This window comes from Amborella trichopoda, chromosome 6 (assembly GCF_054954075.1).
Source record: "Amborella trichopoda isolate Santa Cruz 75 chromosome 6, AtrichopodaSantaCruz75HAP2 v2.0, whole genome shotgun sequence".
NCBI lineage: Eukaryota > Viridiplantae > Streptophyta > Magnoliopsida > Amborellales > Amborellaceae > Amborella > Amborella trichopoda.
The window spans coordinates 42,645,048-42,663,662 of record NC_142341.1 but is presented as its reverse complement, the minus strand read 5'-3'; the positions used below and the strand labels follow the sequence as shown (position 1 = coordinate 42,663,662).

The window sequence follows — 18,615 nt, the reverse complement described above, 5'->3', positions numbered from 1 at the left end:
CTAATCTTGAAATTCCTTCACATTTACGATCTCATGCAGGTGCCTTGTTGGATCCTATGATAAATTAAATTATTGAAATTTTTTTTTAAACATTAAATTATTGGCACATCTTCTTACTTTTTTGCATGGTGCAATAATGGAATAGTGGGCCCAAATTGGTCCCACCCAAATAAATATTAATTAAACAAAAGTGGATGGTTGGCATCCAATCAACCAAGCGTAGTTATGTCCGGAGGCTGATCCAACGGTTCTCCCATTATCAAAAAGCCCTTCAAGGCAATCTGGACCCTACATTCTCTAGATAATAACTATAAAGGTGTGCTTTCTTCACACATGTGAGACATCACTTGGGGCTTAAAGAGATATTGTGAGCCCCACTCACCCATGGAATAAAATAAAGACTAAACCCCTTGGGAAGGAAGGAAGTGGATTCACTAGCCCTTTATTCATCTCCCATCTCTTTGTATGGCTATATAAAGAGCATGCCTAGGTGCCCATGAGTTTGCTCAGTGTTAGTGTTTTGCATGTGCTAGTGCTTGAGTTTTTCAAGAATAAAAGAAAACAAGAGCGAAGGACAATGGCGGAAAGAATGAAACCGGCGAAGGGGGAGCGCCATCTCTTCATTGCCTCAGATGATGCTGCAGTGATGAAACAAATCCTGGCCACCCATTCACCCGATGGACGGGAGATCGACGTCAAACCTCTAGTGCAAATCGTCGAGGACATCCTCAAACATACTACAATCACCACTGTAGTAGTAAGTTCTCTTTCTTTTTCTTATTTATCTGACTATAAGTTGTCCCTTATACTCATCGTCATCATTATCAATAATAACAAAAAAAATATACAATACAATTGTATACTTTTAGTACCAAAATATTACAATCACTCATAGCTGTTAGATATGAAACTATATGGTTAGCATGCACGATTTTTGTACTCAAAGTACAAGAATTTTTTTTCAAACTTTATGGGACATCTTTAGCTGTTAATTTTCACAATTATTGATAAAAATTGATTATGTATAAAAGAGGAAAGGTCTTATAGTATACAATCCCTCTAATAACAATCTTAATGATGATTATATGGTGGGATGCCACCCCATCATAAGAACCAATTTCCCTGTTGCATAGGTGTGTAGAGCTACATTCATGGCCCTAAAGTTGCTTGCATTTAGATGAGGTAGAGATGACTCCCACTTCACCATCATCACTATTATTATACTATACTTTTGTGATTTATCATAATGGCCATCATCATTGTTTAGTAGAGACTGTAAATGAGGAATGAGACTAAGTAACCATGGAAATGTTTGAATGTGCATTGAAAGCATCCCCAAACAACTGTGGAGTTATTGGAGGACAAGGCTCACACCGAAAGAATGATAGGAATGCTTGAGGCCCTTGCATATACCATCCACAGGATTTCATGCGAGGTAATCTCCTCTCTCATATTATTATGGGATTTTTTATGTGTATTCCCTTTCTATTAAAAAGGCCTTGACCCCCTCTCCCACCTTATTTTGTGGCCCAAGCCCTAGTTTTTCATAGCAGTACTGATTAGGCCGAACTAGGCCAAGTCTAGCCCTAGTTAAAAAAAGACTTTCATAGATTTGAAGTTAGCTTTCCGAAGGAAAAACCAGACTCGAAAATATCAGTACATTGTGCTATTTGTTTGCTAATAAAATGATGAGTTCGAAAAATTGCAGATAACTTGCAAGTGCTCAGGCGCTGGTGATGCCCATGCTACCACATTGACCTTATTCAATTCACTAAGCAATTATTCATGGGATGCAAAGGTGGTATTGGTTGTAGCTGCCTTTGCTACGAGCTATGGAGAATTTTGGCTCACTGCACAGCAGTCCACTGTAAATCATCTTGCGAAATCGTTGTCGTTGCTTAAGCAATTGCCAGACCTTTTTGAACACACTGAGGCATTGAAGCCACGGTTCGAAGCTCTCAACGCATTGGTTAAGGCGATGCTCGATGTGACAAAATGCATCATAGAGTTTAAGGAATTGCCTGTGGAGTACATCAACGCTGATACTCCGGCGATGACTACGGCCATGAAGCACATTCCTACTGCAGCCTATTGGACCATTAGAAGTGCAGTAGCATGCGCAACGCAGGTTATTGGCCTTATTGGGATGGGTCATGAGTAAGTGCAAAACACTTTTTTTTTTCCATTTACTTGTGAAATTTCATTGAATAAGGTTAATATATTTATATATCTAGCATTGAAAGTGCCTGCTTGGCACATAAAAGGGGGATGCAGAATCAGGTTGGGTCGACTCGACCTGGGTCTAACTCTGGACCCTGCAAGTGGTGCTTGAGTCCATTTGACCAGGACCTGTCCCTTGTCAGGTCCGGGTCCATCCTTGACCTGACTAAATCGGATCGTATAGGGGGTCTGCGTCGACCCGAGCCATTTACACCATACATGAATGGCTCTCTGTCTCTATCTAAGAAATTAATCCAATTTTTATGTTTTAGTTATGCAATTTCGACTTCGGAGACTTGGGAATTATCAAGTTTGGCCCATAAGGTGAACAACATTCATGGCCACTTAAGAAAGCAATTGGAATATTGCAATCAGCACATAGGTCAGTATTAAGTTCCATGAATGCCGTTATGTTTGGTTTTCTCTCTGCATCTTATACCAGTGTATTCAGAGTCGAGTCTACTTGGATTTCGTTGAGTTGTTCGGACTTGGCCCCTGTGCTACAAGGTGTATATATTAGAAAAATAGAAAAAATCCTAAAAAATATATAAAAATAGGGGATTGATGTATAAAATTATTGTATGTAATTTGGATTTTTTGGCACATATAGGTAATTTTATTTTCCATACCATTTTTTTTTTAGATTTCTTTTAAAATGTCTCCAACTATAAATCATTTTTTTAAAGACCAATTTTTTATATAACTTTTTAGGTTGTTTTTGGTTTATTTTACCTCTAAATTTTTATTTTAATATTTTATTTTTTTTAAAAAAATTTCAAGGGCTTTTTGGACTTGTACAGTTCAGCCACGTGGACTGGCCATGTGCTAGGGACGAGTACCTGGCCCAAGGCGAGTCTGAAAACCTTGTCTTATACTATGACCAAATAGAAGCCATAATGTGCCCTTTAAGTTTTCTTTTGCAGTTTTCAAGGGTAAAGGAGAGGAAAGGAGGATAGGAGGGTCTGTTAGGTAGGTTAATTGGGTTGGTAAGTGGACCTCTACATGTTATTGATCTTGATTAAGAAAGATGGTGAAGCCGTACAAATTATGTTTAATCTTATGGGACTAAGCCATAGAGAATGTTTAGCAAATGTAATTATACGCAATTAGTTGATTTTTGAATTGCAAAGACCCCAGTGTAGGATGACTAATTCATTCAAGTAAAAGGAGAACTTAGAAGCAAAATTGCAGATTATCGTTGAGTGAATCTTATGGAGATAACCATGCTGATTGTCAATAATTTGTCGAGGTACAGATGAAAGGCGAAATGTAGAAGCTTATCACTCCCTCCAACGCCTTTTTGAGATGATTCATATCGACAACCAGAAGATTCTTCGTGCCTTGTTTTGCTCAAGGGATGAAACACCCCTTAGGGATGGCGCCTCACAACGAAAGGTTTGTTTCAATCTGTTCGTACTCCTTGTGCTCTTAGTAATTGGATAATTTTTATCCTTACATATAATTCAATCATTTCATTTTACTTTTAGGTTCAGTAGTGCAGCTTCTTTTGATCTAAGTGAGTTGTGCTTGATGGCTTAACCACCAAATTTCAATACAGGTTAGCGTCGATGTATTGAGAAGGAAGTTGGTGATACTCTTTGTCTCCGACCTGGAGATAGCCCATGAGGAATTGCTAGTTCTCATGCAGATTTACAATGACACACACCACAGCAAGACGGATAGAACTTATGAGGTTGTTTGGGTACCTATGGTGGATAGAACAGCTCCATGGAATGAAGCAAAAGAGACCGCATTCAATCATTTGGCAAACCAAATGCCTTGGTTCTCATTGCACCACCCTTCTTCACTCGAACCTGCGGTGTGGAGATACATTAAGGAAGTATGGCATTTTGAGAAGAAGCCAATTCTAGTGGTCTTAGACCATCAAGGAAAGATTGTGTGCCCTAATGCACTTCACATGATATTGATATGGGGGGCAACAGCTTATCCTTTCTCATCTGTTAGAGAGGAGTCCCTTTGGAAGGAAGAGACATGGAGATTGGAGTTTTTGGTGGATGATATTGATCCCTTGATACTGTCATGGGTAAGATCTTTTACATTTTATAGTGGTGCTCTTTCTTTAGGAAATGAGGGAATAATTTGAAATGACGTAATGTCTATTTTTGAAAAATATGATGGTGTTTCTTTCTGAGTCGTCCGATAAATATTTGCATCACTTCTTAATGTTCTTCTTATCGTTAACAGATTGGTTTATAAACCACGCTTGAATATTCTTCATCCTTGTTAATGAGTTCAGGATGAATTATCTAAATTTTGAAAATTTGGTTCCAAAATCTTCGAAGAAGATGTTAGCTAGAGACTTAATATAAAATTTAAGCTTCACCAGCATGAAATTGCAAGCCTTTTTATCCCCAATTTGACTGAAATAAACTAAATATCTTTTTATCAAGACAAAGAATTCAAACTCTAACCCCTGTTCTGATGTGCATTTCAAATGAGTTAGGACTTAGCAGATAGTAGCCTTGCCTGTTATGTGTGCCTTGCTATCAACACACCTACATATAATATGAAACTTTAGTAAAAAGGAAAACTCTGCCTCTTAGTGAGACAAAGAAAGTTAACCAATTAATCCACATCACACTCCCATCCATAGTAAAGACATGTAACTTCCACTTTATCATAAGAGGCATTTGTATTTTATGAGAAAAAGTGGACCACAAAGCTGAAAGGTAATTATTGTACCCTACTAGATGAGGAAATGCATTAAACAACACCATTTTGTAAAAACTTTTGATTTACATTTTGATGGAATATTTTTCATTTATTCTAGGAACCATACATGTGTCGATGTGTGTTTCTTCCTCTCTGTATGTAAACACGCACAGAATGAACTAGTAGATAGGTCTATGCAAATTGGAGCTCTGAGATTTGTTAAAGTTCTTGTTCTTTATTCAACTGCAGGTGAAGGAACCAAGAATCATTTGCTTGTATGGAGGGGAAGACACAGAATGGATCCGGGCATTCACCAGTTCAATCAAAAAAGTCATACAAGAAACTCGAGTCCCGATTGAAATGGTGTATGTGGGCAAGAGCAACCCTCGAGAAAGGGTGAGGAGGATCATAAGTGCCATAATCCAAGAGAAGCTTAGTGGATATTGGTCAGACACCATGATTTGGTACTTTTGGGTACGCCTAGAGAGCATGTGGCACTCTAAGAGACACTATGGTAGGACCATTGATAACGATCCCATTGTCCAGGAAGTCATGTCCATGCTTAGCTTCGATGGGAGCGACGAGGGTTGGGCTGTAATGAGCCGAGGCTCCACAGAGATATTGAAGACCTTAGGAAAGAAATTAATGGAATGTTTATCTCACTTTGATACATGGAAGGCTAATATCACAAATGTGGATACATTTATACCAGCTCTCAGAGAGGCTCTTCAGCCATACCATAAGCCAGAGCACTGCACTCGCCTTATTCTTCCCGGCACCACCGGTCCTATACAAGAGAAAGTGGTTTGTGCAGAGTGTGGGAGACAAATGGAGAAGTATGTGCTCTATCGTTGTTGCATGGACTAGGGCACTCTTTCCATGGGATCAAGACTACTTATTCAGGCTTTTGTTTCTATGATGGGTTGCTTGTGTGTGTGTGTTTGTTTTGTAGACAGGTGTTTGATGGCTTTTGCTAGCGCTTGTTTTCCATGTGATGTGAGTGCTGAAAATTTGTGTGATGGTGTGCTTTGTTTTGTGGGGTGAAGATAATGTTGTCTTCTTGCTGTGCCTTTGAGGGCAACAATAAATTTCGTTGTATTTCCCCCTTGCTTTGAACTTTTGAAGTGACATTTTTTTTGTTAGTGGTCAAAATTACTCATTTCCTTTGTACTTGACTTGAATGTTGTAATTGTCCTGGGTTACTGATGGAAATAAGCAACTTTTGGTCTCCTAGTCATTTATTTATCAGAAATTCATTAATATAAGTTGAGTTACTCAATCATTGTGAGAAAATTCTATATTTGTACCTTGAAATTTGAAGTGGGACCAAGAACCATGTATATATACTTTATTTCGATATTTTGAATTACCATAATCATATTTGAATTTACAATTTAAGACAAAGAAGGATCCGTTATAAGGGACGAGAAGTTTATTTTGAAGGAATTGTGTACAAAGAGACCATTTACTTTTTGTACAAGGAGATCACAAGTATTCTCACTCATTAGATGTCAAATTGGATGGCTTAGGGTGAGTCATGAAGTTCGATAATTTTTTTGTGATTTTTGCATCTAATCAATAACACTCTTACAACCACCCATTTAAAATCTAAGGCATAAGAATGATGGTGCCTCCTTATACAAATGATAAATGGTCTCTTTGTAAATAATCCCTATTTTAAATTTTTTTTTATATATATACGCACCCCAAACTACCCTAGAAAAAGTTGTTCAGATTTTGCAAAACCCTCTTATTGATCATGTTGACCATAAGATGTATGAATATGAAAAAAAGTCATAAAAATAGAGCATCAATTATCTGGACTTCTCGTTTTCAATATTTTCAAGTGTTTATCGATTTGCTCGATCAATATGACTTTTGGAGCATTAAATTTCATAATTAGAAGTGGAAATTGATTTTAAGCTATCACAAGAGTTTCCTGCACTAGAATGACATCTTTCAATATGGTTTGGAGCTGCGCCTTACTTTGGTTCTTAAGATTGGCTCATTGTACAAACCACATTCTAAAAGAAAAACATAATAATTCCCAATTTGTAGCATTGTAGTACTTTAACTACAGAGAAAATAAACCCATCTACGCCACCTCCACAATGATTCCCTTGGAGAAAAAAATTAATATAGAACCAATACAAATAATTACCATATTTGGTACCATTACAAATAATTACCATATCATCATTGGTATAAATTGTTGAGCACATCAGCATAATAATTACTGTAAGGGATTGTATAAGAAATCTTACTTTTTGAAATTTGAGTCTAGTCAATAACATATAACCACCCGATTTAACATTTGACAAACAAAAGTGATTGTGACCTCATTATATTAAAAATTAATGATCTCTTTGTGTACTTTTTCTTGTTATAAATCCTAAGTTTCATCAACCGAGAAATGAAAGTAAACAAAAGCTAGAAACTGATTTTCCCTTAAACAATGTTAGTATAACAATAGATATGGGCTAGAGTATTTTATAGTTGATGTTAACAACATTACATCTTAAGTTTGATCCAGTCACTAAATTACCAAAAAAAAAAAAAGACACTAGGAATATGATTTTATTTCTAAAGATCAACAAAGACAATGCTAGAAACAGGTTAAGAATAACAAAAGGAATAAATGAGTTTAAAAAGACCCATATGGGATACCATAATCCAATGAATATAGGTGGAAAAGAAGATGGAGGGTCATATGTGACATTTGGTTTGCAAATATACCTCATATAACCTTTGGAATATATCATACACTTCAGAAGGATCCAGTTCTTTTATCTATATGAATCAATGGTTTAAAAAACGGATCGGTGACCCGGATCGGGCTTTCAAAAAACCGATCCGGATCGGCGAATCGGCGATCCGGATCGGGAATCGGGTGAATCGGTCAGAATAAAGCTTAAAAAAAATTCGAAAAAAATATTAAAATTCATTATAAATATTGTTTTTTAGGAATTCAATAAAAAATGAGGGTACTCCATTAAGAATTTTCATGTTTTTGAATGAATATGCGAATATTGATATGTTCTTTCCCTGCATGAACCGCCATTCAGCATTTAATTTACAGTATTTCATGCTCATCCCTACACTGTTGCTGTTGGGACTCGATATGTGAATAATATGGCTGGGATAGGGTGGCCTCAGAATCATCATCTCTCTCATTTTCTCTTTGAATAATATGGATTAAAAAAAAAAAAAAACAAAATTTCAAAAAAATCGATCATGGATTAAAAAAAAAATCACAAATTTTCAAATAATTTTATCATGGATTACAAAAAAAAATTCGATCATGGATTAAAAAAAAAAAATCACAAATTTTCAAAAAATTCAATCATGGATTACATAAAATTCGATCATGGATTACATAAAATTCGATCATAGATTACAAAAAAAAACAAACAAAAAAAAACAAAAAATTCAATCGTGGATTACAAAAAAAGAAAAAAACAGTTCGATCATGGATTACAAAAAATTCAATCATAGATTACAAAAAACTCTATCATGGGTTACAAAAAAAGCAAAAAACAAAAAATTCAATCATGGATTACAAAAAAAAAAACAAACATTTCGATCATGGATTACAAAAAAAAAACAAACATTTCGATCATGTATTACAAAACATTCGATCATGGATTACAAAAAATTCTATCATGGGTTACAAAAAAAAAAACAAAAAAACAAAAAAAGCGATCATGGATTACAAGAAAAGAAAACAAACATTTCGATCATGGATTACAAAAAATTCTATTAAGGGCTACAAAAAACCAAAAAATTCGATCATGGATTACAAAAAAAAAAAAACAATTCAATCATGGATTACAAAAAAATCGATCAAGTATTACAAAAAAATTGATCATGGATTACAATACAAAAAAAAAAAAAAAAAAAAAAAAAAAAAAAAAAAAAAAAAAACCGTACGGACTCGTCGATTCACTGTTCGGACTCGCCGATTCCGTACAGTGAATCGGTGAGTCACTGTGCGAAATCGTCCGGTTCTCTCTAGAACCGGACGATTTCCGATTTTTCAACCGATCCGGTCCCTTTTCGCAAATTCCGAGTCGAACCGGGCGAGTCCGGTTCGACTCGGCGTTTTTTAAAACGCTGATATGAATGATAAAGATATGTAGTTCCATGATGAATATCTTGGATTGGACCTATAGTTCATCTTAACGTCCTATCTTGCGAACAAGTGGAAGATGTCAATATTATACGTGGAAGCTCTAAAACCCAATAGGTTGATTTTTGATAATTAAAGAGCGAGAAAAAAACACGAATAACAACAAGAAAGAAAAAAATAACACAAAAAAGAACACCAAGATTTCACATAGTTTATTATAGATGTGATTACCTCTATAAGCCAAGACGATCAATAGTTTTTTACTGGGAAAAAAAATTACAATATGACTCTTACCCAAAAAAACATTACACAAACGCAATCTCTCACAAACCTCTCTCTACAATTTCTCTCTACAGCCAAAGTTTCTCTACACACCCCTCGACCTATTTCCTCTTTCTACATGTCTGTAATAGAGAAAAGAGTAAAACCCAAAAGCGTCATAATATGGGACACCTAACTTATCTTCTACTTTAAAGTGATAAAGTTAAACCCATAAACTCCTATTTTTTTAATGAGTTTCTCGTAAATACAGTAACTCTTGAAAGCTACGGATTTTTCCCATAAAATTTAAAAACAAAAAATAATATCCCTTTAAACTAGGAAACCTAGTACCAATACCAAAAAACATAATGCCATATTGCTTTGGATTCAAGACTATATCCCAACAAATCTCTACCTTGGTTTAAAATTCAAATGAAATTCCCATTGACCATCTTCTCTTTATGCATCTCCACTAGCGCTCACCTTAATAACACATTAATCAAGCCTAAATACAACTTGAACTTTTGCAATGAGATCAACTTTGCTATCATGTCCACAACCTTTTCTTGATACCAATATTCACAAGACCTCCAGTACAATTTTTCTGAAGAGACTATTTTTTCATTCATGGTATCACTTCACTTACTATTATCAATATCATGTGTAGCTTCATTAAAAATAGATGGCTATTGGCTTATGGTAACAAATGCATAACCTACCATGTTCTCAAAATCATAACGCACCGTTGGCTTTTTGATCTTTTTCCCCTTCCAAATTGAGACTCTTTCTTATGTGTAGTAGGTTTACCCCTAATGGTCCACATTCTCCTCTACTCTTTCACAATATTTCTAGCTTATGTTTTGGAGTATTTTCTAGAGTTCTCAACTCCACCTCAACTGTATCACCACTACTACTATTTTCCTTTTCTGTACCCTCATGAATGTACTTTAATATGAAAGACTCATCAAACATAACAACCCAGCTGAAAATAAACTTAGGCAATTTAGGATATGGGCACAATAAGCCATAGCCATTAACTCTTTCACATAATCGAGAAAAATACACTTCTTTATTCTTGAACTTAACTTGTCATCTTTAACATGAACATAAGTAGGAAACTTAAAAATTCTTAAACTAAAATAATCAGCATGTTTACCAGACCATATCTCTTGTGGTGTTTTGTATTCTATTAGATAGTGATTTGTTGACAAGGTAATATGCAGTATTGACTGCCTCTATGCAAAATTCCTTTTAAATGAACTTTACTCAGCATTCTGCAGGCCTTTCTTAGAAGTGTTATTTTCTTGCACTCAATAAGTACATTCTGTTGTGGCATCATCGAAGTGGTGCAATGACAAATAATACATTCATCCTTGTAAAAATTCACGAACTCTGTTGAAGGGTACTCACTAGCATTATCAACCCTTGAGCACTTCGTCTTCTTTCTAGTTTGTATTTTAACCTTAGCTTTTTCAATGCTTGAATGTATTAAATACATATATTTTCTTCTTTAATATATAAATCCACACTTCCTCTGATAAATCCCCAATGAAGAAAATGAATATATTAAATCCACACTTCCTCTTATAAATCACCAATGAAGAAAATGAAGTACAAAGATTCACCTTTTAAGACAATTGATGCAAGGTCATATACATCTGAATGAGCATACTCAAAGAATGCTTTTTATTGTATGCTATGACATGCAATTTGCACTCTACACTACTTGCCATAGATAATTACTTATAGAATTGCAACTTGCACTTCTTTATAGCATTAATCGATTGACGTTTGCTTAGAGCTGCCAAAGTTCTCACACTATCTGGCCTACCCTCATATGCCACAATTGAGTCAAGTTGGAATCATCACCATTAGACATGGAAACTGCTGCTCTATCTGTGACTGTACTTGCAAGTAGCATATATAAATTTGGTCAAATCTTATTGCATTTTAGTACAATTAGAGAACCTTTTGGCGTTTTTAGAACTCCACCTTCTCTAACAAATTTGCAACCTTTGGAATCTAAAGGATCTAAAGAGATAATATTCTTTTTCAGATTTAGAACATGTTTCACATCAGCAAAGGTTCTCACGAGTTCATTATGCATCTTGATATTAACATTTATAACACTAATGGTTTTATAAGCCGCATCATTCCCTATCAAAGCTGCGCCGCCATCAAACCTCTTGTTTGTGGTGAACTCATCTCAATGATGGCATGTACTATAAAAGTATCTCAAATAAAGAACTGATGAGTCTTCAGTGTAATCACAGGACAATACATTATTTATTCCACTTTCGAGGTTTCATTGATAATCTTAGCCACATTTTTAGGCTCTTTTTTCCTTCTCTTTGAGCTTTTGATAATCCTTCTTTACATGTCTCTTTTCTTATATAAATAGCGTTGAACGTTGCTTTTTCTTGATTTGGATTTGGATATAGATGTGCCTTAACTTTCATGTCCTTTTTCATTTATGTCTACAGATCTCACTCTATCCACTAAATTACTTGCATGTGGTTGAGCATTACCCTATCTATTCCTAAATCATTTGGGAGAAGAGTCAAAATCACATCCTCCATCTCTAAGGTATCATTTCCATAAAGCAATATTGTGACAATATGCTCATATGAATGTGAGAGTGAGTAACGAAAACTTATAGTTTTATCCTTATCATCCATCTTAATACCAGTTCTCAATAGTTCTCAGATAATTTTGTTGAATTGATTCAAGTGCTCATGGATCTTTGTACCTGTATTTATCTGTAGGGTGTATAGTTAGTTCTACAAATAGAACCAATTTATAAGGGATTTCGTCATATACAGACTCTCAAGCTTCAACAGAGGCTTAATGTTGAATCCTCATTGCCAACGTTAAACAACAATTTGCTTGATAGGCACAACCAAATAGTGCTTATATCCCTCATATGTAAGTCTTCACAATCATCATCTGACATGGACTCCAGTTTCTTCAACTTCACTTTTGATGCTTTGTGTCAAAAGTGTTTTGCCAAGTTTTGATATTTTTTTTGTTATCGAATTTCTCCATCTCAAACTTTACACTCAAAACCTTGATCGCCATACACCGACAACCCCATATCAGGCTTTGATACCACTTCTTATTAACAAATAAGAAGCGATAAAGAAAACAAGTAGGAAAAAGAAAACAAGAAATACATAACACAAAAAAACCACCAAGATTTAAGTTGTTTATCACAGATATGACTACATCCACCAGTGAAATCAATCGATGTTTTTTCACAAATTAATCGAAAGAAGATTACAAGGCGACCTATACTCCAGAGAACTAGAGAAAAGCTCAATCTCTCACAAAGCATCTCTCTATCCAGAGAACCAAAGAAAAGCTCAATTTCTCACAAAGCATCTCGCTACAATTTGCTCTCTCTACACCCAGGGTTTCTCTACACACACCTTGATCCATTCTCTCTCTTTACATGTCTATTTATCAAGAAAGAATGAAATTCAAAGGAGACTCAACGTGGAACTCCTAATTTATCTTCTTATAGAAGGTGATAAAACTAATCCATTAAGCTCTTATCTCATATGCGAAATATAAAATTCTTAAAAGCTAAGAATTGTCTCTACCCAAAATAAAAAAAGAACCTCTTACAAAATTAGGAAACCAAAAAATATATTTTTAAACTTGGAACCCTAAAACCAGTCTTAAAACTAATAATCCTATGCCACTTAAGATTCAAGATATATCCCAACAACCAGGAGGAATATTGTATGTCAAAAAGGAGAGGTGCACAGTAAATGACCCCATATCTATTACTATACTATTTTATTAAACCACAATTAAAGGTTAGACATATGACATAATGATAAAATGGGACCCTATCGTAGAGATAATGTAGCACATGTGACCTTTAAAGAGTCTTTAGGGCATCTTAAAATTGGTGCATGCCCCTTTTATTGTTCTTTCGTCTTTTAAATTTAATCTACTTAAAATTAGAGAAGGAAACAAATTTCCTGTTATTATTATGAAAACTTAATGAAATTTGGTTTATTTTATGTTTATAATTATCATAAGATAATAACATGAAACAATAGAGGGATAGAGAATTGCATGGATATGAATAGAGAGAGAGGGAGAGGGAGCTGCGCGGATATGAAAATATAGATAAAGAGATTTTAGGATATAAATAAAGACATTTTAAATATATTTTATGAAATAATTAGTTTTTCAAAATTTTACATACGTTTATAATTATGATATCATAGTACATAACATATAGAGGGAGAGAAGTGCTATGTGGAAATGAATAGAACGGGAGAGAGCATGGATATGAAGATATAAAATAGAACAATTTTAGGATCGATAGAGCTTAGTAATGTAAGGTGGTTTGTAATAGGAGATGATGATACAATGTTTTGTGTAAGGCTATGAAAAATCTCTATTTTTTTTGTATTAAACTTGCGGGAGAAATCCCATATATGTATATAGAGGTGGTATACAAAAAAAGGAAAGGAAATCATAGAGCTTGTATGATATACAAACAAGGTAAAAAATATACTAGTATAGCCTGCCGAATCAAGGAAATATTATCCTATCTACAAAATAAATAAATAAAGTATATACAATTTCACACTCCCCCTCAAACTCATGATGGTCGGAAACGAACCATTGAGAGGCTGGAAACAAAACTTAAGAATGCGGAACATTATGGGATTTCATAAAAAAGTTAGTAAGTTATGCAGAAGATGAGATATATGGCAGAGAGATTGCCGACTAGCTGATTTCAAAGGTGGTTTTAGAGGGTTGGCAAATGGCATTTCGGACTCATAGATCAGACTGGGTCTGATATTATATGGAAAATGGAAAATATCCTATTATTCCCTATTTTTAACTTCTATATCTCATCAGACCCAAGAATTGAAAATATTACTTGTAAGTAAAAGGACTCCATCTTTTCTATCTTCTAACCCCCTAAACCCTTTGTATTATTGACCTCAACAACTTATGAAATGACTTTATATATATCTCTCTCTAAAACTCCATCTCTCTCTCTCACTTCATTGTCTCTCTCTCAAAACTCTATTTCTCTCTAAAACCCAAACTCCATCTCTCTCTCTCTCACATCATCGTCTCTCTCTTTCTCAAAACTCCATCTCTCACTCTAAAACTCAAACTCCACCTCTCTCTCTAAAACCCAAACTCTATCTCTCTCTCTCTGTAAAACTCCATCTCTCTCTTACACATAAGAAGGTGTGCTCGTGTTCGAGCTCAAGCTTAACCCCTTGGCTGGTAAACTACCGAGAAGCTAAGAGAGAGAGATGGGGTTTGAATAAGGTGTCATTTTAGTGTTTATCTAGGTAAAAAATTTGTGGTCAAAGGGGTCCAGGGGGTTGTAACATAGAAAAGATGGAAACCTTTTGCTTACAAGTAATATTTTCAATTCTTGGATCTCATGAGATATGGAAGTTAAAAATAGGGGATAAAAAGATATTTTCCCTATGAAAAATCTCTAATTTTCTATATTAAACTTATGGGAGAAATCCCATATATATATAGGAAAATTCCTTCTAACACCTATAGGCGAAAATGAATAGTGATTTTACCTACCTTCATCAGCGTCTAAATTTCATCGCGCGGTCACGATTGTATGGTAGTGTTTTATTTTTTATTTTTTTTCTATAAATTGAAATGACCTGAAATTTAGAACGTATATACATCTTACTAAGGCGCATCTAATAAAAATATAAAAAAAATTAGCAGTAAAAAATAAATTGATCAAAATACCCCTAAAACTTTTTAGGGGTATTTTGGTCATTTTTTTTCATGTTAAATATTTTTTTTATAGTTTTCTAAGATTCCCCTATTTTTTATGAATACACAGTTCAAATTTTAGTTCATTCTGATTTGTAAAAAAAAATAAAAAATAAAATACTACCGGATAATGGTGAATACTCGATGAACTTTGGACGGTAATAAGGGTAGGTGAAATCACTATTCATTTTCGCCTATACGCATTACGTAGTGTTATATATATATATATATATATATATATATATATATATATATATATATATATATATATATATATATATATATATATATATATATATATATATATATATATATATATATATATATATATATATATATATATATATATATATATATAACGTCTTCCCAATGCCTATAGGCGAAATGAACAGTAATTTTACCTACTCCCATCACAGTCCAAAGTTCATCGCGCGGTTACGATTGTTCGGTTTTATTTTATGTTTTTATTTTTTTTTACAAATTGAAATGATCTGAAATTTGGAGCGTGTGTTCATCTTAGTGGGGTGCACCTAATAAAAATAAAAAAAAAATAATTCGTAAAAAAATTGACCAAAATACACCCAAAATATTTTAGAGGTATTTTGACCACTATTGTTTTTCATATAAAATAATTTTTTTAATATTTTTCGTAGATTCACCTATTTTTCATTAACACACACTCCAAATTTCAGGTCACTCCACTTTGTAGAAAAAATAAAAAATGAAACAGTACCGGACATTCGTGACCGTGTGATGAACTTTGGACGGTAATGAGGGTAGGGGACATCACTGTTCATTTTCACCTATAGGTGTTTTGTAGTATCTTATATATATATATATATGGGTGCAGTTTGCATACAGATGCATCCGTAGGTGTAGAGGTAAGGTGCACCTTAAAATTTTATCATGTTATATAATTTTGATGTATATATATGAAAATCTTGAAAATGGACGATGCAGATAATATGTTGTAACATGCACTATTTCTGAGACTTAAAACCTTTTTATTTTTCATAGTCATACATCTCAATGTCGAGATGATCAATCAAACGGTTTTTCAACATTAAAACTACCTTTTCCGATGGATTTTTGAGGGGCATCCATAATTCTACATTATAAGGTAGCATCTTTATATATATATATATATATATATATATATATATATATAGAGGTAGTATACAAAAAAGAAAGGAAAATCATATAGCTTGTATGATATATAAACAAGGTAAAAAATATCCTAATATATTCTGTCGGATCAAGGAAACATTATCCTATTTATAAAGTAAATAAAGAAAATATATACAATTTCAAAATAGTTTGATTAGGTTTTGAGGAACTGTGATAATTGGAAATTGCATTATGTAGATGTCAATTCCAAAAGTGCTAAGCATAATGCAAAGTATTCATTTAGGATAGCATTTGGAGGCAGGCATTTTGTGATTGGTTATGGGTTGGCTTATGTTTTGTTGAGGATCACGGATTCTTGTTTGTGGAGGTATCCACATGTTTGTGGGAGCAATGTCAGGGTTTATGCTTGCTTCTCAGAGCCTGGAGTTAGGTTGACACCACATGCTGGACTCTGTTAGGTTAATTTTTATTTTTTTTCCCTCTTTTTATTTGGAAATGTATATATTTTTAAATTGTCCCTCATTCAGCATTGAGTTAATTCTATTTTATATTAAAAATTATAAATATTTCATACAAGTTTTATTTTATCTTCTTAATTCTAATTTTATAAAGTTTTATGCTTTCAAAATCATCTATGGTATTTAATTTTTATAAAACTTTTTAACGGATTTAAATTGTACTTATGCATGAATCTTCTCTTTTTAAGTTCTTAAAATTGTTATAAAAAATTAATGTCCCATATTATCCATATAAATTATATTTTCATCTTATATTATTTAATTGCTATATAAATAAGCAAGGAAAAAGTTTATATAGAGCTGAGACTCTAAACAATCAAATTAGAGCCCACCTCAAAAAGTTTACTAGAAGAGGTTGTTTTGATGCCCAAGTATCATCAAATTGATCATCTTGACATCAAGATGTATGGACATGAGACAAAAGGAATTTCAAGTTTTGGAAATAGTGTGTTTTGCAATGCATTTTTGGACTGTTAATTTTCAAGATTTTCAAGTTTTCATAGGTTTGCTCAATTTACACTATTTTTTAAACATTAATGTTATAATTAAAAATAAAAATATATTTTAAGTCTATCACAAATATTTCTAGTATTGAGACCACATTTCTCGACATTATTTGAAGGTGAGCTTTACTTTGATTATTCGGAGCCTCAACTCTATACAAACCGCACCTGAGTAATATGACAACTAAATCTCTTTTATAACTTTACGCCAAATTTTTCAAAACGTCTCAAATAAAATATACAATCTTATTAAAAAAGAGAGTAAATGATTGTTGAATATTTTATATTACAGTGTTTTGACTTTTAAATATTTATTGATTTTAAATTATAGTTTTATCTTACCGTTACTTAATGGAAAAAAAATTATATAGAGTTGAGGCTCTAAACAATCACATTAGATCATCTTGAAAATTTCACAGGAAGAAGTTGTTTTGCTACTCAAATATCCTCAAATTGATCATTTCCACATTAAGATGCATGGACATAAGAAAATCATAGATTTCAAGTTTTGAAAATAGTGCATTTTATAATGTACTTTTGATCGTCAATTTTCAATATTTTCAAGTTTTCATAGATATGCTCAATTTACACTATTTTTAAAATATTAAATTTTGTAATTAAAGATGGAAATATTTTTTAAAGCTATCACAAAGAATTCCAATATTGAAACCACATTTCTCGATACTATTTGAAGGTATCGATGCATCTTGATGTCGAGATGATCAATTTGATGATATTTGAGCATCATCTTCTAGTGAAAGTTTTGAGGTAGGCTCTAATTTGATTGTTTAGAACCTAAGCTCTATATAAACTTTTTTCATACAAAAAAATAATATTTTTTTTCACAAAATTTTTAATATTTAGAAATAATTTTAAATGCTTTAAAAAATTATGCTGTCTTTATTCAAAAAATAGGAAATATAAAACAATAGATTCTTCCAATTTATGAATACTTAAATACGTGTGTATTTTATTTTTTCATGCATCCAAAAAGCATTATAACGATTTTAAAAGTTTTAATACATTATTTTTTCAAGGTCATTAATATTTAAAATAAACTATATTGTATTAACTACAAAAATGAATACAAATTTTAACCTATTTTAAATTATGAATTTTGAATGGCCTTCGATTACTTTTATGCTAATTTCCTAAATTTAACTTTGGAAATACAAAAATTAGAAATCTTTCTTTTTTGTAAAGAACTCCAATTTAATGATAGCCCCTCCCAATTTTTTTTCTTTTAGGCAGCATTAAACTTTTGTTAAAAATGTCATTGTACCCCCTTATCCCCTCCTATTTTCTCACATTTTTATTTCAAATTTAATATTAAGTTGTTTTAATACCAAATAAGATCTTTCTCTTCTCTTATCTCTTTTACCCCTCTCGAGCATCT

At 33.1% G+C, this 18,615-nt stretch overlaps 1 protein-coding gene across 1 annotated transcript; it reads left to right on the top strand.

Moving 5' to 3' along the window:
* Positions 1–493: 493 nt before the first annotated feature.
* On the top strand, positions 494–6,045 carry LOC18438687 (protein SIEVE ELEMENT OCCLUSION B). Its single transcript, XM_006848871.4, has 7 exons — positions 494–757; positions 1,331–1,435; positions 1,709–2,157; positions 2,493–2,602; positions 3,476–3,615; positions 3,779–4,264; positions 5,143–6,045. Exons 1-7 carry the CDS (start codon positions 497–499, stop codon positions 5,758–5,760), a joined length of 2,169 nt encoding a protein of 722 aa, XP_006848934.2. The 5' UTR covers positions 494–496; the 3' UTR covers positions 5,761–6,045.
* The last annotated feature ends 12,570 nt before the right edge of the window (positions 6,046–18,615 follow it).